The 24057-nt window shown below is 49.6% G+C and overlaps 1 protein-coding gene across 1 annotated transcript; it reads right to left on the bottom strand.

The window, feature by feature from the left end:
- Positions 1 to 816: 816 nt before the first annotated feature.
- On the bottom strand, positions 817 to 22703 carry ACTR1A (actin related protein 1A). The gene is made up of 11 exons (XM_002718634.5): positions 22590 to 22703; positions 9925 to 9989; positions 8819 to 8894; positions 7906 to 8031; positions 6714 to 6838; positions 5349 to 5565; positions 4218 to 4310; positions 3449 to 3623; positions 3284 to 3345; positions 2669 to 2709; positions 817 to 2511 (listed from the first exon to the last, which is right to left on the bottom strand). Exons 1-11 carry the CDS (start codon positions 22635 to 22637, stop codon positions 2409 to 2411), a joined length of 1131 nt encoding a protein of 376 aa, XP_002718680.1. The 5' UTR covers positions 22638 to 22703; the 3' UTR covers positions 817 to 2408.
- Between the last annotated feature and the right edge of the window lie 1354 nt (positions 22704 to 24057).

Genomic DNA, 24057 nt, shown 5'->3' with positions numbered 1-24057 from the left:
ACCCAGTGTGCCGGCGCTGCAAGGTGGAGGATTAGCCTAATGAGCCGTGGCGCTGGCCAACTAATATGCATCTTGAGAAGTAGCAGAGGATGGCTCAAGTGTTTGAGTCCCTGCTATCCATGTGAGACTGAGATGGAGTACCTGGCACTTAGCTATGGCCTGACCTACCCCTGGCTATTGGGGGCATTTGGAGAGTGAACTAGTAGATGGAATCTCTCTCTTATTCTGCCTTTCAAATAAAAATATAGCAACACACTTTAAAAAGTGTAGCTCCTAAGGCTGTGTTGCCTGGATTAACACCATAGCTAATAAAGAGGGGAGCCTTTTGAGATATTGCTTGGTCTTTTCATGGCTCCACCTCTTCATCTGTAAAATTGGCAATGAGAACATTTGGTGGAGGTTACTGGGAAGATTAAATGGGTTAATAGTTGCCAGGCACTGGGCAATTTTCCTCTCAAGTATGGAGTTTCAAATGATTAACCAGAATGTCTAATAATTCTAATCAGCTCCTAAGCATTTTACAAGTTTTAAGAATTCTGATTGAGGGATGTCCCATCATTCATCCAGTGTCAAGGTCACGCATGGGCAGGGGTCCCTGTCCGTGCAGGGGTAGGACCCTCAGGTCCTGAACCCGAACTTCTGTGTAAATGCCATTTTCTCTGCATCCGCCTGTCAGGCTGGCACTCGAGGCTGCTGCCTGCCAGTGATGCCTGTGCCACAATGCCTGCTGCAGGGGCCCAAGTGGGGTCACTGTCTCGGATGCAGCAACTGCACTCCTCCCTCTTCCCAGCCAGCACTGGCCACGCAGAGGCTCAGTTGATGAGTCTATTGGAACGACTTTATTGAAGTACACTGGGCCCCACCAGGCAACGTGGTTTGTGCGAGGCTGTGCGAGGGACGGGCTTGGGCTAAGGGAAGGGAGGTGAGCTGGGTAAGCGCACTGCAGTCTGCGGTCGCCACATCGCTTTCACACACACCTGCTGCTGCAGCCCACATCTGGCAGGGGCCTTTGGTCATAGGACGGCGTGGGGGAGAATACTGCCTGGAAACGAACTGGGGACTCTCGGTGTCACAGGCGAGGGTGCCGGCGAGGATAGGCTAACCTCAGCATTGCATCACCTGCAGACCGCTGCTAGGAGCCAGGCCTGAGCCCATCAGCTCTCAGCACTCTGGTCCGGCCCCTCCCTCCCTAACCGAACACGTCCAAAAGTCAAGAATGGCACAGATCAGCCCAGAGGGGGCTTGCCCATCTCCATAACCTTGTCCCCTGCTCAGCCAGGGTGGCAAAAGGCCACTTGATTAATTGCAGCTTTCTCTAGTCCTAAGCAGATGGGATCGCTAATCCCCCTCCTTTGCCAGGAGCTTCTGCCAAAGACTGATTCTATCTCTGATTTCAGAAACTCCTCCAAGTAACCAACCTGTTGATTCCAGGGCAGCGAGCAAGTGGGAGAAGGAGAAACACAGAGGCTGATGGGAGTGCCTTGGTCCTGAGGCCTATGGACACTGCCGGTTTGCCGTCACCAGGGAGTGGTGGGGCCCTAGGTACTACGCTAGGCTTAGGTGCTGTAAACATCAGTGTGAGCAGGGTAACTGGTGGGCAGGAGGCAGTGAGCACCCCCCTCCAGTCCCCTTACTGAACAAACACTTCAATAAATAAAACTGAAGATGGCATTGAGACAAGGATGGATGAAAAACAAATAACAGGACCTGGAGCCAACGGGCTCCTTAAACCCTCTGAAGACCCCCTGGATGGGGCCTGTGGCTTGGAGCATTAACTCTGCAACCAATCAGAAGCAGCTCTGCTCCTGCCCTCGAATGCCCAATGTGGTCCCGGTTCCCAGGGGGACCAGGTGAGGGCATCGTGCTCTCCCCTGGCGCCCGCGTCCCTGTGACTGCTCCAGGAGTACTTTTCCAGACTTCTGAAACCAAACTGCAACAGAACCAGACAGAACTCAAGCCCAGCCCCGCCCTCAGTCACCAGCAGAGGGCACTGATGGCAGAATGATGAACAAGGGGAGGGCCTTAGGGACCCTGGGGGCAGGAGTGAGGTGGAGCCAGGCCAGCAGCAGCAAGGTCTCCCCGGGGTGGTAACCGTAGTCCCACGGAGTAGGACGAAGGCTCCGCTGAGGAAGGGTGGGGCCTTTGCCAGTGCTCTTCCCTGTCGGGGCCCCTCAGTGGTAAAGCCCAGGCCTCAGACCGTCGCCATCGTGGGTAGTTCATCGTCCTTTCTGGGCCCGGGCAGCCCTGGGCCACACGGCACTCGTGTTGCACACACACTCGACCCACCCATGCGCGCACACACACATACACACACACACACACACGCAGTTCCTCGCAAACACTCCGACTCAAGAAAGCAAGTTTTAAAGTGGAGTTAACGTCAGAGAGGTGAAGACGCTGTCTCAATATTAGAAGGTCTTCCTGTGGATGGACCGCGCACCGTCTTCCTCATACTCCTTCTTAGAGACCCACATCTTCTTAAAGGTGTCCAGGGAGGCAAGGATGGAGCCCCTGCGGTGGAGGGAATCCAAAGCAACAGTGAGATAGAGGGCCAGCCATCCCCCTGGGGCCACAGCAGCTGAGGCTTTTCTTGAAAGGAATGGGATGCTGACGGGTAACCTGCACCTTTGCCTGCTGCATGCCACTGCTTCCCAAAAGGGCTACTCACCCAATCCATGTGGAGTACAGCCTCTCCTGAGGTGCAGATATCTGCAAAGGTGGGGGAAGAGGTGGATGTGAGTCGTCCACCCTGCCCCCGCTTTCCCTCGGAGGCACACCTCACCACCCAAGGCAGTCCATGCGACAGGCTTCAAGTTCTCTCCCTGCTGGACCCCGTGGCCTCTGTGGAGGCAACTGTGGCTGGCCCGACCTTCACCTGGGGAAGCTGGGGCTATGAGGGGGCGGAGACTCCACACAGGAACCACACTCCTTCCTGCAGGGTCCCTTCTGCACCAAGATGCCAGACTGCACCACACGGGAGCCAGAGCGCAGCAGCAATAAAACTGAACCGCTGTCCACTTTACACTGTCCCGAAAAGACTGATGGGGCCCTCAGCGCCAGGCCCCACAACATCTGGGTATTAAAATTACCCTCCTTTTGAGTGAAGAGGGGGACTGTGTAAGCCCTCCTCTGGCCAGCCTAAGCCTGAGGGTCCAGGTGTAGGCTGGGAGCCACCTGCTACTGCCTGTAGAGTGCTGGCTGCCCAACAACTCGGGCAGAACCAGAGGAAGGCCAGAGCACGTGGGGCCCAGGGCTACCCTGCCGGGGCCCGCCATGCTCCTACCCTGATCTTCACATCTTTTGGAGCCAGCTTCTTCACCTCACTCAGTAGTCTGTCACCAAAACCTGAATGGGCAGAAAAGTAGAATCTCAAGTCAATTCTTTGGCTTTCTGGGCCCAGCAGGCTCTGGAAGCTTCCAGGGGAAAGGCCCTATGAGCAAAGACCAACCTTTGAACAGGGTGGAGCCCCCCGAGAGGACAATGTTGGAGAACAGCGTGCGCCGCAGGTCCATGTCAGACTTCTGGATGGCAAACACCAGGACCTCGTGGATTCCCTCGCTCTCTTCGCCAATCAAGTCTGGCCTGAACAGCAGCTCAGGGGCCCGGAATCGAGAAGGACCAATCTGCAGGGTGGAGGGCCAGCTTCAAAGGGTGGGGTTGGGGCCAAAGTCCCTTTAGGGGTGGGAATCGAAGCAGCGCCTCTGCCCATCTCTCGGTAACCAGGTGGCTCCGAAGGCCTGCCTCATGACACTCCTACACTCACGTTAGGGGCCCAAGGGACAGAGATAAGGCTCTGGGGAACAAAGAGGGGACGTGCCTATGTTTAATTCTAGCTCTGGCACTTTCCAGCTAAGAGATCGTTAACATTACTGTGCGGATTCACTCATTTATTTAATCATGGAAACTTCTTGCAATGGGAGATCCAGGAAGCAGCAGCTCAGCCTGCACTGTGCCCAGGAGTGGTCAGGATGGCATCAGCCATCCACGTACAATCCCAAGACCTAGCGTGATCCTGCTTGAGCCCCCGCCCCCTACATGGGAGGGAGCACAGGCCCTGCCTTCTGCTCTGCAGGATCAGGGCTGCTCACGTTGCTCATGTGGCTCTAGGCAGAGGGCAAAGGACCGGTGGACTGGACCATAGCCCCTCCAGGCCTGTTGTCTGGGCCCAGAGTTTTTGTGGACCTGAGGGGTTGAAGGGGAGGGGTCCAGCCACCTACCTCAATGGTGCTGCCATCAGGCAGGTAGTACTGAGCCTTCTCTGTCTCCAGTGTCTCATCCTTCTGGGGGTTTATGGACAGGTAGCAAGCCCTCTGCAGAACAAGCATTACTGTCAGCTGGCAGAACACGTAGCACACACCCACAGTCCCGGGGGAGCCACGTGCTGCAGACACCAACCCCCGACAGTGACTGCCCTCAAAGTTGGAAGAGCTGCTACCCAGAAGCAGAAGCAGGGGAGTCTCTGTCAGCCTCCGCGGGATGGCATCTAGGCTACGTGTTTGTACTGCTCCACCTTCCTGGTGGGCAAGCTTGGATGCTTGGTTGTCTATACTGAGGGTCTGAGACCACGCACAATTTTAGCACAGGTCTAGATGACATCTTTCTCCTACCTTTCACACAGTTCTAGGTCCTCCTGACCCAGCGCAGGGGTTTCCCTACAGTGACAGGTGGCATGACAGTTCAATTACTTAAAATGAAGTATGACCTCTTCAAAGATGTAGAAGAACCTATGCAACTTAATTTGGACCTAAAGTAAAAAAACATCATGAGGTGCCAGTGTTGTGGTGTAGTAGGCTAAACTTCCGCCTGCGGTACCCATATGGGTGCTGGTTCATGTCCTGGCTGCTCCTCTTCTGATCCAGCTCTCTGTTATGGCCTGGGAAAGCAGTGGAGGATGGCCCAAGTACTTGGGCCCCTGTGCCCATGTGGGAGACCTAGAAAAAACAGAAGCTCCCAGCTCCCGGCTCCTGGCTTTGGATTAGCCAAGCCCAGCTGTTGCAGCCATTTGCAGAGTGAACCAGCAGATGGAAGACCACTCACTCTCTCTCTCTCTCTCTCTCTCTCTCTCTCTAACTTTGCCTCTCTTCTCTAATAAATACATAAAATCTTGAAAAAGTCATGAGCTCCTCTGTACCCATTATTCAGTTGAGGAAATGGAAGCAGCTCCCGTTCCTTCCACAAGATGGCAGTGCTTCGGGAAGCTGGCTCCATCAGCCAGAGTGGGCTGGGATCACACAGTGGCCGGGAGGCCTGGCTGGGTGGGACCTGAACAGTCCCCATGGCCAGGAATCGCTCTTCAGTGCAGGTCATCATTCCCCACCCCATCCCTAGGCCCATGGGGCAGCACTCACTTCTTTGATGGCCTTTACGATCTCAAACTCGGAGGATGAGTGGAAATCGTAGCCCTCCTTACGCAGGTAGAGGCGAAGGAAGCGAGAGACGTCTCGGCCAGCGATGTCGATGCGCATGATAGAGTGCGGCATGGCGAAGCCCTCGTAAATGGGCACAGCGTGGGTGACACCATCCCCAGAGTCCAGCACCACGCCTGTGGTCCTGCCAGTGGCGTAACTGAAGCAGAGCATAAAAAGCATCAGTGACCCCTGGCTCCTCACTCTTGGAAGAAACTCACTTCTTTTGGGGCCTTTCTCCAGGGGCCTTCGAATGGACCCAGTACCAAGGAGGCCTCCAGATACCCGCATGAAAGGAGCTGGGCTTCTACACGCTCCCTTCCAGACACCCAGAAGAGCAAGCCTCCCTGTGTGGAGATGGCCTGGTCTTCCACTGCTTCTGGAACTCAGCCCCCAGGGCCGTTTTAACTCTCCCTACAAGAGGGAAAACCTCAAATGCATACAGGAGCCAGGTGGGAAAAGTAAATGAGTAAAGGAAGATTACTGATTTTCATCTACAAAAACCACTTTTTCTCTACATGGCCTTTTCGGCCCCTCTTTGGTTTTCTCACTTTTGGTAAAGATAAGGGTACTGGTGTACAGTTCTGTGATGTATGGGGGGAAACTAGCGTCACACTTGGCCTCGGGGTTGGGAGGACAACAGACAGTGAGCAGACTGCGGGGAAAGGAGCGTGCCAGCCTTTCTAAATGGCGCTGCTATCTGCTCCTGCTGACTTGTGCCCTGTAGGAATGCAGGTCCAGCAGTACCAGATCCTCTCGTTTTATCAGAGAAGCCACAAGTTTGGATTTTGGTAAGAAACTTCCCAATTTAGAAATGCTGGCTCCCAGTGTGGGAATGGGGTCAAGCAGATCCCATGTGTAGGCTGTCAGCGGATGATCTTGCAGTTGACCTAAGCCTGCAGCAAGGCGGTGGGGCAGCAGGACTGGAGTGACAGGGCGTGAGCACTGGGCCCGGGCTGGGGTTTGGGTTCTGACTTTGTCACCAGCCTGGCAGAGCACCCGGCATACAGTAGGCACCAAATAAACATTTGAACATATTACAAGGGCCTTCTCAGCAGGCCTGGAGGGGAGCTTCAGGTGCCAACCCCACTGACAGGACTGGGCCACAGTCTCAATACCAGCTACGTCTCCTTTTTGGCTTCAAATGAGAAAACTGGTGTTAGTGTCAGCGGCCATGTCTCTCCCTTTCCAACAACTTTTCACCCTCCCGGGGCTGCAGAGAGGGCCCAGCCCAAAGGGGAGGCAGCCTCGCTTGTACCGAAGGACTGTTTTTTTCCCTGCAAGAGGTCAGGCCAGGCTGCTACTCACAGGCTGAGCACAGCTTGCATAGAGATGAAAAGAGCTGGCACGTTGAAGGTCTCGAAGAAAACTTCAGCAGCTCGCTCCCGATTTTTCCGAGGGTTTAGCGGCGCCTCAGTCAGGAGCACAGGATGCTATGGAAGGAGCCCAGGACGCAGTTAGGGGGAGGCCAGATTTCCACCCTCATTGGTACTGGGGAAGAAGCCTCAGCCTTGCTGGTCTGAGGGCAGGGGGACCTCTGTCAGTCTCCCTCCAAAAAGAGGCAAGAGGGGCCTGTCACCTAGCCCTGCTCAAGTGCCCCTGTAAAGTCTCATTCTATCCTGTCTCTCCACCCCCTTACTCCCTTCCTTGTCCTCCAAGATTCTTCTAGATGCCTTTGTATCTGTTGTGTGAATCCAGGTCTCAAGAAGATTTTGTTACATTCTACAGTCTGGATTATAATAAAATAGCTTACGACTTAATCAAAATAGATTAAATGTCAATACTGGGGGCAGGTGTTTGGTGGAAGACATCACGTGTGACGTCCCCATTCCGTATTAGAGTGTCTGGGCTCTAGTCTTGGCTTCAGTCCTGACTCCACCTTCCCACTAACATGCACCCCGGGAGGCAGCAGGTGATGGCTCAAAACTTGGGTCCCTGCCACACTTGTGGGAGACCTGATTTGAGTTCTTGGCTTCTAGCTTTGGCCTGGCCCAGCCCTAGCAGTTATGGGCATTTGGGGATTGAACCAACAGATGGGAGATTTCTGTCTGCCTCCCCCTCTCTGCCTTTCAAATAAATAAACAATAACTTAAAAATAAACTTCAATGTTGATTATGCTTTAAAAAAAACTGAAAATATCTCTCCACTGGAAATTGATATACCTCATGTATCAGTTACACTTCTGAAATGAGGTGCTCAATTCTGAAACATGTGGGTTTGAATCCCAGCTCTGTCACTTTACTCACAAGGTGATCGTAGAAATATATTGCTATGTGGCTTTCCTGAATGTCTGCTCCCTTGTTTGTAAAACGGAGCTAATGCTACTCTTAGGACTAATGTGGAGATTCAGTTAGATCATGTCTGAGAAGCACACGCCCTGGGGCCTGGCACACAGTAAGACGCCAACACCCAGGGCAGCATCACTCTCATCCTCATCCTCTCTGGGGGAGGAGGTCTGCTTCTCCTCACCCAGGGAGTACCCTGCACACAGACCCCTTACCTCCTCTGAGAAAGTCTGCAGCTGGTCCTTAGAGTAGACATATTGCCAGATGCGCTCCATGTCGTTCCAGTCCTTGACAATGCCGTGCTCCATGGGGTAGCGGATCGAGAGCAGCCCTCGGTGCTCCTGGGGACAGTGGGCAGGACTTGCAGTTGCGCTGTCCCTGGGACCCTGCTCTCCCCACACCATGCTGCACAGGCCGACTTGCTTATAGAACAGCCTCAGCTTCTTGAACTCTCCTCGACCCCTGCAGTCTTGACCCCAAGCTAAGGGTGGGCCCCTGCTCTCTGTGTCTCCGGACTCCGTGCTGCAAACGGCCCTTGGTGCCAAGCCAAGGAAAGGGTGCCTGCATTTCTGCGGGCCTTCAGGCACTCCCAGGACAAGTGACAGGAGGCACCTTCTTCATTGCCTGGTTCCAGGACACAATCTCCTGGTTCCCATCTCTGGGCCTCAGCACTTGACGCCGAAGTGGGCAACAATGATTTTGTTGTTCTGCTTACTAGACCTGCCTGAGGCTCTGCCAGAACTGTACTAATTAACTCATCCCTAGGGTATGCCAGCCAGCATCTCCCCTCCAAATCACTTTGCCAAAAACACAACACCAACAAAACTAAGCCAGGCAATTTGATGACTGGCAAGGCAGTGCCAGACACATAAGAAAGGCAAGACTTATTTTCTAGACTGCTCTCAAGTGTTCCCCAGATCAGGGTCCCAGATATTCCTTCTCCAAGGCCAGAAGCTGCTCCTGGGAGAAGTAATCTGGCTAGATTCAGGATGAGAGGACCAAAAGGAAGATTTTCAGGGAAAACTGCTCCTTTTACTCATGCTGTGTCCAGCTCCTGGGACACTCCCCACATGCTGAGCCCTGAAGGTTGCTTGCGTGCCTGAGGCTTCTTTGTCAGATGGGAATTACCTCAGCTTTGGGGCCAATGAAAATGTCGCCTTCCAGGGCTCCTGCCATGACCCGAACGTGCTTGGGTCTGCCCACACTGGAAAAGACAGCAGGGAGGACAGTTAGTTTTCATTTCACGACAGAACGTATGGCAGATGTAAGAGGCACGGACATGCTCATGCTACAGTGATCATCTGTGAGGCTGGATTTTCCTCTTCACACTTTTCCGTATTTTCACAATTTCTACAATGAACACCTACTGTCTTATCTATACATCATTTCATATTATTTTACATTCTTTTATAGATTTCTCCATTTATTTGAAAGGTAGAGATACAAAGAGAGAGATGGAGAAAGTTTGATCTTTCATCCTCTGATTTACTCCCCAAATGGCCTCAATGGCCAGAGCTGGGCCAGGCTGAAGCCAGGAGCCAAAAGCCTCCTCCAGGTCTTCCACTTGGGTGCAGGGACCCAAGCACTTGAGCCATCCTCTGCTGCTTTCCCAGGAACACCAGCAGGGAGCTGGGTCAGAAGTGGAGCAGCCGGGACTAGAACTGGCCCATATGAGATGCCAGCACTGCAGGCAGAAGCTTAACCCTCTATGCTACAGTGCCAGCCCCTGTTTACAAATTATTTACACAAACTTTAGAGGATTCAATCCCTAAATCCCTGGGATGATCCAGCTTCAGAGAGAGAGACCTTCTTTTCCTCCCCGTTTGAGCCTCTTTTCTAGCCTCCATGCCCTCTCCTGACTGCAATTTCTCTGCTTCTGAAAACTCATTCTCAAGTGGTAGGTATGGGTTACTGTTAAAACCCATCCCGGATGACAGACTTAAACAGAGGATGCCACGAAGAGGCACTCATCCAGAGCAATGAGTCACCAGTGACAAAAGAAAAAAATTTGGCACCAGATAAAAATGAGATTTTAAAAGAGAGGCCTCTTCCCCGTGACTCTCATATTGTCCCATGTAGACAACTGTTTCCTTCGCTCACTCCAAACCCAGCAGCTGCCCCTTGCTTCCTATTGTTTTGAGTACTCAAGGCTGACCTGAATGAGAATTCCTCTTCCTAAAAAGAGAGGCCCAGCCTCATAAAAAAGCTGACAAACTGCCCCAAATCTGACTTACTAGTTTGGAAAGCAGTATTTGGGGATCTGATCACCAGCAAAACCAGCTTTAATCACACCGGATCCCTGGAGAGAGAGGAGAGACAAACCGAAGTCAGAACTGGCACACACACAAGAGGAGATATACATTATAGGGTTCCACTTTTATTTAGAAAAAGAGACCTTATATTTGAATAGAATATATAAAATTGATGGGCCTAGGAAAAGGAGATTTCACACCAAAGAGAGGAAAGTGGGAGTGGAGATGGCAATGAGGAGGATTTTTCACTGTTTTTTTTTTTTTTTTTTTTTTCAGGCAGAGTGGACAGTGAGAGAGAGAGACAGAGAGAAAGGTCTTCCTTTTGCCGTTGGTTCACCCTCCAATGGCCACCGTGGCCGGCGCGCTGCGGCCGGTGCACCGCGCTGATCCAATGGCAGAAGCCAGGAGCCAGGTGCTTTTCCTGGTCTCCCATGGGGTGCAGGGCCCAAGCACCTGGGCCATCCTCCACTGCACTCCCTGGCCACAGCAGAGGGCTGGCCTGGAAGAGGGGCAACCGGGACAGAATCCGGCGCCCCGACTGGGACTAGAACCCGGTGTGCCGGCGCCGCTAGGCGGAGGATTAGCCTAGTGAGCCGCGGCGCCGGCCGGATTTTTCACTGTTTATTCAATATATTGTTTTTTTCTGTAGTCTTTGTTTTACATCAAACACGTTTTACTTTGAGAATGAAAAATAATACTACAGATAGGTGTTTGGCCTAGCAACTAAGACTCCCACATCCCACAGAGTGCCTGGGTCTGACTCCCAGCCCTGGCTGCTAAATCCAGCATTGTGCTAATGTGCACCCTGGAAGGCAGTGGTAACAGCTCAGTTGAATTCCTGCCACTCATACAGGAGACCTGGATTGCTTCCCTGTCTCCTGGCACTGGCCGGCACTGCAGGTATCTGTGGAGGGAAACAGAGGATGGGAACTCTTTCTCTTTCACTGATAACATCTTTTAAAGAGTCCTAATATTATTAATAAAAGGTAGAAAAACACAGAAAATCTGGGGTGAGAAGAGGAAAGAATGTGGAAGCAACTAAACAACCAAGATCAGGAATCTGATCGAGGTGGGAAAGCACGTGATTCCTTCTGGTGAACCACCATGGAATGCCTGTGACCTTCCCTCCCAGCTCAGGCCTGAACCCTGGCTGCCTTGGGGACCTCCATGACAGATGCCACCTTGCGTAGTCACATTTGCAGCTGACTCTGTTGGAACACAGGCTGTCTGGTTCTTATGGCAGGGACAGAACACTATGCTGAGTAGGGGTTTTATTGTTTGGTTCTTTGACTATGTTTTTATTTCTTGGTCTACTGTTGGTAAAGAGTGGGGAAGGCCTAAAGCCTTGTCAGAATAGGAGAGACCACAGTCCTGCTGCTTCAATATCTGGTCTGCCGGGTGTAGTGTCCATAAAAGAATCCGAGCCCTCCCACCTGCATCTCTGGTACCACCCGGGGCCCAGCACTGTAAATATTGACTCTACATACAGACACCAAGGCTTGATACTGCTTGTAGATGGACAGACCCTGTTCTCCTTCTTAACTCTTCAGCCACCACACTGTTACCCCTGCCCATCCACCCAGTCATGGCTGCAGCTGAATGTGTAACTGGGGCAAGCCTTTCCCTGCTGTCTGCTGACCCCATCTCTTGGGGCCCACCCAGGCAGTGCACACACCTGCAGGTACTAAGTAGCCAAGATAAGCTTTGCCCCAAAGGCTTCCCAGCAACACCTTTGGTTCCCTCCCTGATTCTGACTCCTGTCCTACAGAGGAAGGGGGAGTGAGATTGGTTGTCTTGATGCCTGGCTCTGGCAAGACAGAGTTGGGGACGGCATGGGTGGAAGTGAGAACTGAATATGGACAGGGAAAGCACTCTGTGGGGAGAGCGGCCAGTTCCCTCAGGGAGCAGGAACCTCTGCCAACAGAAGAGAAAGAAAACATGAGACAATGTGCAAACTCATCGGCCTGGGCAGCACAGCAAGGAGCCTGGAAAAGGTGCAGCTGTAAACTGAGCTGAGGGAGGGGAAATATTCCACTGCAAACGCAAGGACTCTGAGACAGCATGGATGGAAGAGAACAGCATGGCGTAAGAGAACTGCAACTTCTTAGCTCCAGCGGCACAGGACTGCTCGCCGCCTTCACCTGGGTGTGGTAATGCTGGCAGACAATTGTATCTCTCAGCAGAGGGTGAAAACTAGAGCGGTAAAGATGAGACCTGTTCTTTCGACTCTGGATTTTTTTTTTTTTTAATAAATTAATTGGGCTGGCGCCAGGGCTCACTTGGTTAATCTTCCACCTGTGGCGCCGGCATCCCATATGGGTGCTAGGTTCTAGTCCCGGTTGCTCCTCTTCCAGTCCAGCTCTCTCCTGTGGCCCGGGAAGCCAGTGGAGGATGGCCCAGGTCCTTGGGCCCCTGCACTCGCATGGGAGACCAGGAGGAAGCACCTGGCTCCTGGCTTCAGATCGGCGTAGTTCCTGCTATAGCGGCCATTTGTGAACCGACGAAAGGAAGCTCTTTCTCTCTGTCTCTCTCTCTCACTGTCTAACTCTATCTGTCAAATAATAAATTTTAAAAAATTAATTTATTTGAAAGAGTTACACAGAGAGAGGAGAGGCAGAGAGAGAGGTCTTCCATCTGCTGGTTCACTCCCCAGATGGCCGCAATGGCTGGAGCTGTGCCAATCTGAAGCCAGGAGCCAGGAGCTTCTTTTGGGTCTCCCACGCAGGTGCAGGGGCCCAAGGACTTGAGCCATCTTCTACGCCTTTCCCAGGCCACAGTAGAGAGCAGGATTGGAAGTGGAGCAGCCAGGACTTGAACCAGTGCCCATATGGGATGCCAGCTATGCTACAGTGCCAGCCCTGATTTTTAAGACAAGGGTTTTCCTGGATATTTGATACTCTTACTTTTTTTTTTTTTTTTTTTTCAAAATTTATTTGAGAAGCAGATAGAACTCTCATTCATTGGTTCACTCCTCAAATGCTTGCACTAGTTATGACTGGGCCAGCTGAAGCTTGGAGCCAGGACCTCAATCCAGTTTTCACATGAGGGTGTCAGGAACCCAGTCCTTGAGCCATCACTGCTGCCTCTCAGGTCTGCATTAGCAGGAAACTGTTGTTAGGAGCTAAGACTTGGAAGTGGGATGTGGGAGCTGATGTGCTTACCTGCTAGGTCACACACCCGCCTCTTTTAAGTTTACAGCAAAAGGGTTAGATTCTAAGTCACAGGGCAAGTGAAGATACCAGATCCATCTTTTCCTCTCTGTCCTTCCCAGCAAAAATAGAACAGGCCCAACTCAGATATCACCAAGCATGACTGCTTTCTTCCTGAAAAACTGACCCCAGCTAGAATTATCCTCTTCCGTTATCTCAAAGCAAATCACCATTACCTGTACTAAGAGCCAGCACGCTGGCCGGCGCCGCGGCTCACTTGGCTAATCCTCCGCCTGTGGCGCCGGCACCCTGGGTTCTAGTCCCGGTTGGGGCGCTGGATTCTGTCCCAATTGCTTCTCTTCCAGTCCAGCTCTATGCTGTGGCCTGGGAAGGCAGTGGAGGATGTCCCAAGTGCTTGGGCCCCTGCACCCGCATGGGAGACCAGAAGAAGCTCCTGGCTTTGGATTGGCGCAGTGCGCCAGTCGTAGCGGCCATTTGGGGAGTGAACCAACAGAAAGGAAGACCTTCCTCTCTGTCTCTCTCACTGTCTAACTCTGCCTGTCAAAAAAAAAAAAAAAAAAAAAAAAGAGGCAGCATGCTTTTCTTTCTGCTTTCTATTAAAATTTATGGTTTCAACTTCTGTCTCTTTTCAGTCCAAGTTCCTTGAAGTCAGAAAATTTATATATCAGCAGTATCTGGTATTTGCTGGGTACTCCACAGATGCTGGTTAACTAAAATTAAAATCAAGTGTATATGATTGGCAGATGAAACCTAAACTATGGAACCTGAATGGGCAGTGGGAATGCCAGAGGCCCCAGGCGGAGGCGTGCAGGAGAGTCTGAGGCATTGTTGGGAATAATACACAAGGAGGAACCAGATCCGACTTGTCCCTGCAACCCCAGGCAGGCCAGCCAGGCCAGGAGCTGGCTGAAGAATCAGTGGGGAAAGGGAGGCAGCTGAGCCACTTCTGTTCTGTCCCAGCCACATCACAAGAATACAGACAGGGGTCATGTCCATTTTATAACAACATCTACAGCTAGGAGCTGTGAACCTGGGAAATGAGCCACTACTGTCTATTATTCACCCTTGCAAACTCAAGTGAACAAATGCCCTGTAGAGGCTCCTTGAAAAAGTGGTATCATAAAATTATTTGATTTAGGAGGATTCAAATCAGCTGCCAGCCACCACTGACCATTCTGTGAATACTGGGAAAAAAAAAAAAAGGCAACTCCCTCAGCAAGGCTCTCCCAATACCTACTGGCTATAGGCCTATGGTTTAGGCAAACATTATCTTTTTTCTTTTTTCTTTTTTCTTTTTTTTTTTTTTTTGACAGGCAGAGTGAACAGTGAGAGAGACAGAGAGAAAGGTCTTCCTTTGCCGTTGGTTCACCCTCCAATGGCCGCCGCCGGCATGCTGTGGCTGGCGCACCGTGCTGATCCGATGGCAGGAGCCAGGTACTTATCCTGGTCGCCCATGGGGTGCAGGGCCCAAGTACTTGGGCCATCCTCCACTGCACTCCCTGGCCACAGCAGAGAGCTGGCCTGGAAGAGGGGCAACCGGGATAGAATCCGGCGCCCCGACCGGGACTAGAACCCGGTGTGCTGGCGCTGCAAGGTGGAGGATTAGCCTAGTGAGCCGCGGCGCCGGCCAGGCAAACATTATCTTAAGCACTTCTGATTATTCTTGACAAGCTGAGAAGGAGGCTGGTTGTCTTCCATTTTACAAGTCAAGTCACAGATTACTAAATGGCAGCCCATTTTAGCCCAAAGACATTTTGTTTGGCCTAAAACATACTTTTTAAAAAACAATTTTATTGAGTTAAAATTCACATACCATAAAATGTACCCATTTAAGATACATAATTCAATGGTTTTTAGTCTGTCCACAGAGTTGTTTAATCAGCACCACAATCGAATCTGAGAATTTTTCATTACTCCAAAAGAAACCCTGTACCCATTAGTAGTTATTCCTCATTCCCCCGCCTCTGGGCTTGTCCCCGGAGATAATCATAAATCTGCCTTTGGAGACCACAAAGGACTTTTACGTTAACTGCCAACAATTAAAAATTGGAGGTTGCACATGAAATTAAATATTTGATTTATCTTAAAAAAAATCAGAGAATCTGGCAAGCCAGAGCCTGCACTCCTGTAGGAAGACAACTGTGGAGCTGGTGCTGTGGCGTAGTGGGTAAAGCCCGCCTGCAGTGCCAGCATTCCATATGGGTGCTGGTTCAAGTCCCAGCTGATCCACTTCTGATCCAGCTCTCTACTATGGCCTGGGAAAGCAGTAGAAGATGGGCCTTGGGCTCCTGCACACACGTGGGAGACCCAGAAGCTTCTGGCTCCTGGCTTCAGATCGGCTGTAGCCATTGTGGCCATTTGGGGAGTGAACTAGTGGATGGAAGACCCCTGTCTCTCTCTCTCTCTCTTTGTAAATCTGCCTTTCAAATAAATAAATAAATCTTACAAAAAAAAAAAAAAAAGACAACTGCAGAAATTGTTGCCTTTTGTCAGGCACGCTCAGTGCATCACCTTCCAGTCATCCCACCCTGAAAGAAGTGGCTTTCAGGCTATCCTGTCCCTCTTCTTTTTAGTGTATTTTCATTCCTGCATGGCCTTTGAAGGAATGGAGTTTGAGCTCTCTAGCTCAGGCATTCCCACCCAGCAACTGGCTAATGATGTTTCTCTATCCACAGGATATCTGGTTTCTTTCTCATCCTCTGAGCAGTCAACTCAGCATGAAGCACATCTTTGGACTGCAAAACACACATAATGGAAAACCAGATAACTTTATCAGGCATCTACTTTTCAACTTTTGCATCAAACAAAGAATGGGTAATTGCTTAAGCTGTACAACTGAAAAACCAGTTAATGCAATATGAACACTGACTAGAAATTTGATATTAAGAGATTATTATTAACTTTATTAGGTGTGATAATGGTAGATGGATTAGGTTTTTAAGATTTTTTAATTATTTATTTGAAAGGCAAAGACAGAGATCTATAGGTGGGGGTTTATTCCTTAAATGCCCAAAATAGCCAGGGCTGGGCCAGGCAGAAGCCAGGAGCCAGGAGCTCAGAATGCATCTCCTACATGAGTGGCAGGGACCCAAATATTTGAGTCATCGCCTGATGCCTACCAGGGTTTGCTCTAGCAGGAAGCAGGTATCAGGAAGGGAGTTGAGACACTTTGATATGGAATGCAGTATCCTTGCTGCACCAAATGCCTGCCTTGGATTATGATTTTAGAAGAGTGTAGGAGATAGGGAAGTGGGCAAGAATGTAATGGAAAAGACTGGCCAAGTGCTGATAACTGTTACAGCTAGGTGATGGACTATGTGGATGCTCATTATGTTAGTCCCTCTCCTTCTGTATGTTGGAAATTTGTTATAATAAAAACAGCTGTTGGTTTGGGCAGTGTGGTACAGCAGTTAAGCCACTGCTTGAGAGGGTTTGGTTTGAGTCCTGGCTACTCCATGCTTCCAATCCAGCTTCCTGTTAATGCACTTGGGAGGCAGCAGATGAGGGCCCATGTGGGAGACCTGGGTGGAGTTCCTGGCTCCTGGCTTCAGTCTGACCTGGCCCCAGCTGTTGTGGGCATTTGGAGAATGAACCAGTAACATAGAATCTCTCTCCCTCTTGCCCTCTCTCCCCTTCCCTTCTTCACTCCTTACTCTTTCCTCCCTTCCCCTCCCTCTCTGTCACTCTGCCTTTCAAATAAATAAATAAATCTTAACTATATATATGCATATATATGTATATATATATAAACAGCTGTCAAGGAAGATGATAGCACTTAAGTAAAATTTCAAAACACAAACATTATACACAGAAAATTTTAAATACTTTTTTTTAAAAAAAGGATTTATTTATTTGAAAGGCAGAGTTATAGAGGGGCAGAGGCAGAGAGATAGAGAAAGAGGTCTTCCATCTGCTGGTTCACTCCCCAGCTGACCACAATGGCCAGAGCTGAGCCTATTTGAAGCCAGGAGCCAGGAGTTTCTTCTTGGTCTCCCATGCAGGTGCAGGGGCCCAAGAACTTGGCCCATCTTCTACTGCTCTCCCAGGCCATAGCAGAGAGCTGAATTGGAAGTGGAGCAGCCAGGACTCAAACTGGCACCCATCTGGTGCTGGTGCTGCAGGCAGCAGCTTTCCTGCTATGCCACAGTCCCAGTACATCTTTTCATAAAATCACAGATGGAATGGAGCACAGCGGCTCTATAACGAAGGCTGCTTCTTGAACAGGAGGATGGGGTTGTGGAGGAGTACAGCAAGTTTCAATGTTACCTGTAAAGTTTCATCTCCTAAAAAAAAAATCTGAAGCAAGTATGGCAAAATATTAACATGGTTAGATGTTAACATGTAAGACATGTTACATGAGTATTATGTACTTCTCTGGATGTTTGTTTAAAGTATCTTTTTTTTTTTTTTTTTTTTGAAAAGGGGCTAAAGCATCACAACATCTCTTATACCAAAAACAGCAAACAAACAAACAAAAAGACCAGCCAAACTCTTGGCTTACTGGTGAACTTCTGATGCTCTGATACTGTTCCTGCATACAGGTCCACACAGCCACAAGGACAGTGTTAATACTGACAAGAAGGATGATCAATTATAGGACAAAACAAAAACTTTAAGATTCTAGCAAAACTTTGAGCTTCAGAATAAACACTTATTCTGATCAAAGTGTTGTAGTCCTCAAAATGTGGTCAGTGAGTTTCCTCCTCTTGTATTATTGACTGTGATGTGACTTTGAGAAGGAATTACTTATATTTAGTTTATTTTTTTTCATTATCTAGAGAATACTTTATTAGTTCTATAATCAAACCCATTTAGATAGGACCTTACATATTTAATACAGTGCACTACCCCTGTACAAATGGAAAAAAAAAATTAAGTTTAATGTTTCTAGACCAGTATGGCTGTTAACTTCTGTACAGTGCTAGCTCAACACAGTAAACTTGGGATACTTGGGATAATTCAATTATATGTGTATATATATTTTTTGTTTAAAAATACCAATTGCTTTATTGTTGTCATTAATGTGTGTCTGTGTGCGCGCGCCCGTGCATGTGCTCACGCCCCTCCATTTGCCTCACCAAATTCTGATGAATTGGTTTGGTGCCAGAGTATGATAAAAGGAGTGGTCACTGGGGGCCTATGTTGTGGCATGGCAGGTAAGGATACCACACTTCCGATCCAGCTCCCTGCTGAGGGCCTGGGAAAAGCAGTGGAAGATGCTCAAGTGCTTGGGCCCCTGCACCCACAAGGGAGACCTGGATTAAGCTTCTGGCTCCTGGCTTGGGCCTGGCCCAGCTCTGGGTGTTGCAGCCATTTGGGGAGTAAACCAGAGGATGGAAGATCTCTGTGGGTGTGTGTGTCTTACCCTCTCTCTCTGTAACTGATTTGCAAATAAACAAATAAGTCTTAAAAAAAAAAAAAAAGAGTGGTCACAACTGTATAAAGACCTGTAAAGGCTCTGAACTAACAATGGGACTTCTCTCCTCTCTTCCCAGCTTTCTTTGTCCTTCTTTACTTTATTTTCTTTCTGGTTTATTTATTTATTTATTTTTATTTAAAATGCAGAATTACAGAGAGGCAGAGGCAGAGAAAGAGGTCTTCCATTTGCTGGTTCACCCCCCAAATGGCCACAATGGCCAGAGCTAGGCCAATACGAAGCCAGGAGCCAGGAGCTTCTTCTGGGTCTCCCACGTGGGTGTGGAGCCCAAGGACTTGGGCCATCTTCTGCTACTTTCCCAGGCTGTAGCAGAGAGCTGGATCGGAAGTGGTGCAGCCAGGACTCAAATTGGCACCCATTTGGGATGCCGGCGCTTCAGGCCAGGGCGTTAACCTGCTGCGCCAGAGCGCGCCGGCCCCCTCCTTTCTTCTAATTACCCTTTCCTTAGCCCAGAAATAAAACTGTAGCAAGATGTTAAACTATGGAGCTGTTACATCAAGTGATTTTTTTTTTTCCCATCCACATTTCATCTTAAAAGCTTCTAAATGTCAAATGGCAAGAACCATATGAGACTCCAAATCTGAAAATGAGGTAGGTATTCAGCAAATCCTAAGAGGAAAATGACTTAAAGTTCTCCTACTTCATCTTTTGGCAAAGTTATCAGCGTAACAAAGGAAATGTTTCCCCAATTTAAAAAATTTTAAAAATGAAAATACTGCTTTAATGTATTTCAAATACACAGTTGTCCCTTGGTATCCATAGGGGACTGGTTCTAATATACCCCTGCCCTGTGCCCCACGAAAGGGATACCCAAACCCTTAATGCTCAAGGCATAGTACTGAGTATATAACCTACATACAATACTCCTGTATACCTTAGTCTTTATTTATTTATTGTCTTTGCTTATTTGGAAGGCCAAGAGAGACAGAGAGAGATTTTCCATCTACTGGATCATTCCCCAGTTGTCAGAAACAGCCAGGGCTGGGCCAGACCAAAGCCAAGAGCCTGGAACTCCATCTGGGTCTCCCATTTGGGTGGACTCAAGTACTTCAACCATTAACAGCTGCCTCCCACAGCGTGTAACAGCAAGCAGTTGGATGGGAAGTGGAATAGCTGGGACTTGAACCAGACCCCTGAAATGGGATGTGAGCACCCCACGTGGTAACACAACAATTGTGCCAATGCTTCCCCTACCACTGACTTTAAATCATCTCTAGATTACTTATGATACTCAATGCCATATAAATAGTTGTTATGCTGTATTGTTTAGAGAACAATGACCAGAAGAAAAATGTACACATATTCAGTTTAGATGCAATTCCCCGCCCCCCCAATATTTTCCATCTAAGGTTGGTTGAATCCATGAATATGGACCTGCAGATGAGGTGAGCTGATTATTATATCAGAAAAGAGAAAGGAGAAACTAAGAAGCATTAGCTTAAGCAACGTTCAAGACAACAGCTGGAGATGGAGCTTTTGTCCACCCGTTGAAAAAGCAAAGAACTGGTGGGATGGACAGGCAGCTCCTGCATTGCTGAGGAAAATGGGAAACTGATCACGTCTACATAATTTTTCTTTTCACAAACTAAGAAAAAGGCAGAGAAAGCACATAGAGTACAGAGAAGGCACACAGAGATAGAGTGCTATTCTCTGAAAATCAGCACCAAGGAGTCCTATTTAATCCTCTTTGATAACCAACTAAGGAAAGCGCATCCTTTCTTAGGAACATTTTTGTTCCTGTAGTAGAGACATCTAGTCACTCTCCCACCAATCCATTGACAAAGGATTTACTGGGTACACAGTGGTGTCAGGCTCTATGTATTATATTTGGAGGGAAGTGGGTAAAAGAGAGGGTATTAAAAAAAAGGAATACTATCTTTCCACAAAAATTTAAATCTAGTGAAGGGGAAAAAAAAATCCTTTCAAAAATGAGTTGTCTAGGGGTTGGGCATTTGTTGCGGGGATAAAGATGCCTGCATCCCTTATTGGGGTACCTGGGTTTGAGTCCTGGCTCCTCCAGTTCTCATCTAGTTTCCTGCTAATGCACACCCCAAAAGGCAGTCATGATGGCTCATGACCTTGGGTCCCTGCCATGGAGGCAGGAGACCAAGATTGATTTCTGGGCTCCTGGTTTCAGCCTGGTCCATCTCTGGCTGTTGCAGGCATTTGGAGGGTAACTAGCAGAAGGAATATCTCTTTTTGCATCTCTCTTTCTCTCTCTGTCTCCCTTCCTTTCAAATAAATAACAATAAATATATATTTTTTAAAAAATCAGTTGTCGGGATTGGTGCTATGGCATAGTAGGTTAAGCATCCACCTGCGGTGCTGGCATCCCATGCCAGTTAGCTGCTCCACTTCTGATCCAGCTCCCTGCTAATGGCCTGGGAAAGTAGTAGAAGATGGCCCAAGTCCTTGGGCCACTGCATTCACATGGGAGATCCAGGAGAACCTCCTGGCTTCGGATCAGCCCAGCTCCGGCAGTTACAGCCATTTAGGGAGTGAACCAGCTGATGGAAGATCTCTCTCTCTCTCTCTCTCTGTCTCTCCCTCTCTCCGCTTCTTAAATAAGTAAGTACATCTTTAAAAAAATTTTTAATTGTCTCATTGAGAGCAATCTTGCCCTTTTCAATGCAGAAGCTATGCCCTCTGAAAGAAATAAGAAAACAACAACAACAACAAAAACACCTTTTATGGGAAAGATGAGGAACAGGGAACCAGATCTCAGTCTTGGCTCCTCAAGTCCTAAATAATCTTTCAAAGTCCCACTTTCCCGCATAAACTATCTAGCTGCATAAACTGTAAAGGAGATGATGCGCAGGAAAGAGCCTTGTAATACGCCCAAAGTCCCAAGGACTGGCTCCACAAAGTGAATCTGACAGCTTAAGACAGAGGTAGTTCTGCCTCGGTGTAGGGACCTAGAAGGGGCACAGAAAGGTATCAACCAATCTGGGCGGGACCAAATCTTTGAAGGCAGGCAGAAATGCAGTTTGTCTTACAATTGTTCCTTTCCTCCCAAAAATGGGCGCAGTGTTTAGATTTCTTTCCACTTGTCACTGAGGATGCATTTGCGTGGGGATGCCAGCAAAAGGAAAGACAGAAAGCATCGGATTTAGGGCGCCTCCGCCGTGTGACCTTGGGCTCACTTTACCCCTCGCGCTTCAGCTTTCTCATCAGGAAGACGAAGATCAAATTCCTTCTTAACCCTCCATCCAGTTTTTGTGAGGCTCCAACTCCAACACGTGTAAAAGCGCCCCGGAAGCGCCAAGCGTCTGGCAAATGTTTAGTCATGTTCCCCCAAACTAGGCGTTCGGAACAGGAGGGCGCCTCCCTGCTTGCTTTGTCACTCTCCTTTCTTCTCGATCGCTGTGCACTTTACAACTCACAATCACAGAAGGAACTGAAATCCGAGAGCCGATTCGGGCACCAGATTCTCGGACCGCACCCAGATAACTGACCACCGAGCGGTCCCATCGGCTGGCACCAGAGGAAACTTAGCCCTTCCGCAGCCACAGGCGGACCCTCACTTCCCGGCCCCGCCACCCGAGTCCCGGAAGCCAATCCCCTCAGCCCTCGTGCACCGCACCGCCCCTTCCACAAGGGAAACACTATGGCGGACTGGAAGAACGGCAGGCGCGCGAGCCAATAACCGCAGAGCGCTGCCCTCATCCGGCAAGGCCCAGAGGCGGGATTATCGGGCAAAGATGGACAGCCACAGTACCCAGTAGAATAATCGGACACTGGAGAGAGGGCGGGCACCAGGCTCTCAGAGTGCTAAGGCCCCCTCGAACCAAGGGCCCAAGGACTCGGCTCGCACTACAGCTCTTCCTTTATCCGCCCCAAAGTTCTCCATCCTATGGTTGCTGGCCAGGCTCCCTGCCTGCAGACTATGGTGGGAGGGAGGACGGAGGCGGCGGCAGCTGAACCCGCCTGACAGGCCGGGCCAGTGACAAAGAGCCGGCGACCCAGGCTGAAAACCGGAAAGCCATTCTTTCAGGGAGGAGAGCACGAGTCTCTTTATAAATAGGAAAGAGGCAACTCACATTGTCGATCACAACGGGCTGATTGGCGATCACATCGTAGGACTCCATGGCAGAGGAATCTCTCCTTCCGAGGAAGGAACTGCCAGCCGGGTCCGCTGCTAACGCCACTGACACGCATGCGCAGTCTGGCCGCCGGCGCTGGGCGGCCAGGGAGCGGCTCCACCGTGCCTCAAAAAGACTACAATCCCCAACATGCCTTTCACCCGTGACAGCCCGCCTGCTCTGGAGCCTCGCTTGGTGTAAGCGACTGGACGTCGCATTTCCGACGCACAGTACCCTGGGGTTTGTAGTCTTCTTGGCTTATCTAGAGAGGGTCACAGGTTGATGATTATGTTGCATGCCTGGATCTGTAGTCCTTTTAAAGGGGCTCGCAATGCACGCTGAAGTATGTAGTCTTCTTTGGTTACTTGTCTGTACTGAGTTCGGATTGTTCTGTAATTCGTGGATGTTTGGATTTGACAGATCAGACCTACCACTCCCACCTTCCCTTCTCTTGGACAATATAAGATTCCCATGTTTTTATTTGGGTCTATAATACATTAATAGACACCTCCTAGCACCTCTACCTCACACTCTTAACAGAAAGGAAATTTTGACACACACACACGTGCAAGGGGAGGATATATTCTTTTTTTTTTTTTTTAATGTATTTGAGAGGGAGAGTTACAGACACAGAGAGACAAAGAGAAAGATCTTTCACTCACTGGTTCACTCCCCAAATGGCTACAGTGGTCAGGGCTGGGCCGATCCGAAGCCAGGAGCCAGGAGCTTCCCCTGAGCCTCCCTCGCGGATTCAGGGGCCCAGACACTTGGGTCATTTTCCACTGCTTTCCCAGGCCCTTAGCAGGGAACTGGATCAGAAGTGGAGCACGCGGGACATGAACTGGCACCCATATGACAGGCCAGCGCCTCAGGCGGAGGCTTAACCTATATGGAAGCCGGCGCCAGGATGTATTATTAAGCATGAGAATTTAGATTGTATAAATTTAGGTCTGGGAGGAAAAAGCTGTACATTGTCGTAAATTTTTTTAATGGGCTATCATTGTCTGAAGACCAACATTTGGAACTACTAGTTTAGGTGATTTTTTTTAAGACTTATTTATTTATTTGAAAGGCAGAGTTACACAGAGAAGGAGAGGCAGAGAGAGAGAGAGAGAGAGAGAGGGAGAGAGAGAGTCTTCCATCCTCTGGTTCACTCCCCAGATGACCGCAAAGGCTGGAGCTGCGCTGATCTGAAACCAGGAGCCAGGAGCTTCTTCCAGGTCTCTCACGTGGGTGCAGGGGCCCAAGGACTTGGGCCATCTTCTACTGCTTTCCCAGGCCACAGCAGAGAGATGGATTGGAAGTGGAGCAGCCGGGACCCGAACCGACGCCTACATGGGATGCCAGCACCGCAGGTGGTTTTACCCGCCACGCCACAGCGCCGGCCCCTAGGTGACCTTGTGATCATTAAACTCGTCTAAGGATG

Source organism: Oryctolagus cuniculus, chromosome 15, assembly GCF_051225735.1.
Source record: "Oryctolagus cuniculus isolate XC-2025 breed Fujian yellow rabbit chromosome 15, ASM5122573v1, whole genome shotgun sequence".
NCBI lineage: Eukaryota > Metazoa > Chordata > Mammalia > Lagomorpha > Leporidae > Oryctolagus > Oryctolagus cuniculus.
The sequence above is the reverse complement of the archived record's forward strand: the minus strand, read 5'-3'. Positions and strand labels throughout refer to the sequence as shown.

What these genes read in the sequence shown, in the direction of transcription:
- ACTR1A (XM_002718634.5), bottom strand. Translation starts at nt 22,637, where the DNA reads ATGGAGTCCTACGATGTGATCGCCAATCAGCCCGTTGTGATCGACAAT. An exon ending in AAATACTGCTTTCCAAACTA is followed by an intron (nt 8,895 to 9,924) that starts GTAAGTCAGATT and finishes TGTCTTTTCCAG; the next exon opens with TGTGGGCAGACCCAAGCACG. An exon ending in CTGTACTCCACATGGATTGG is followed by an intron (nt 2,512 to 2,668) that starts GTGAGTAGCCCT and finishes CCTCCACCGCAG; the next exon opens with GGGCTCCATCCTTGCCTCCC.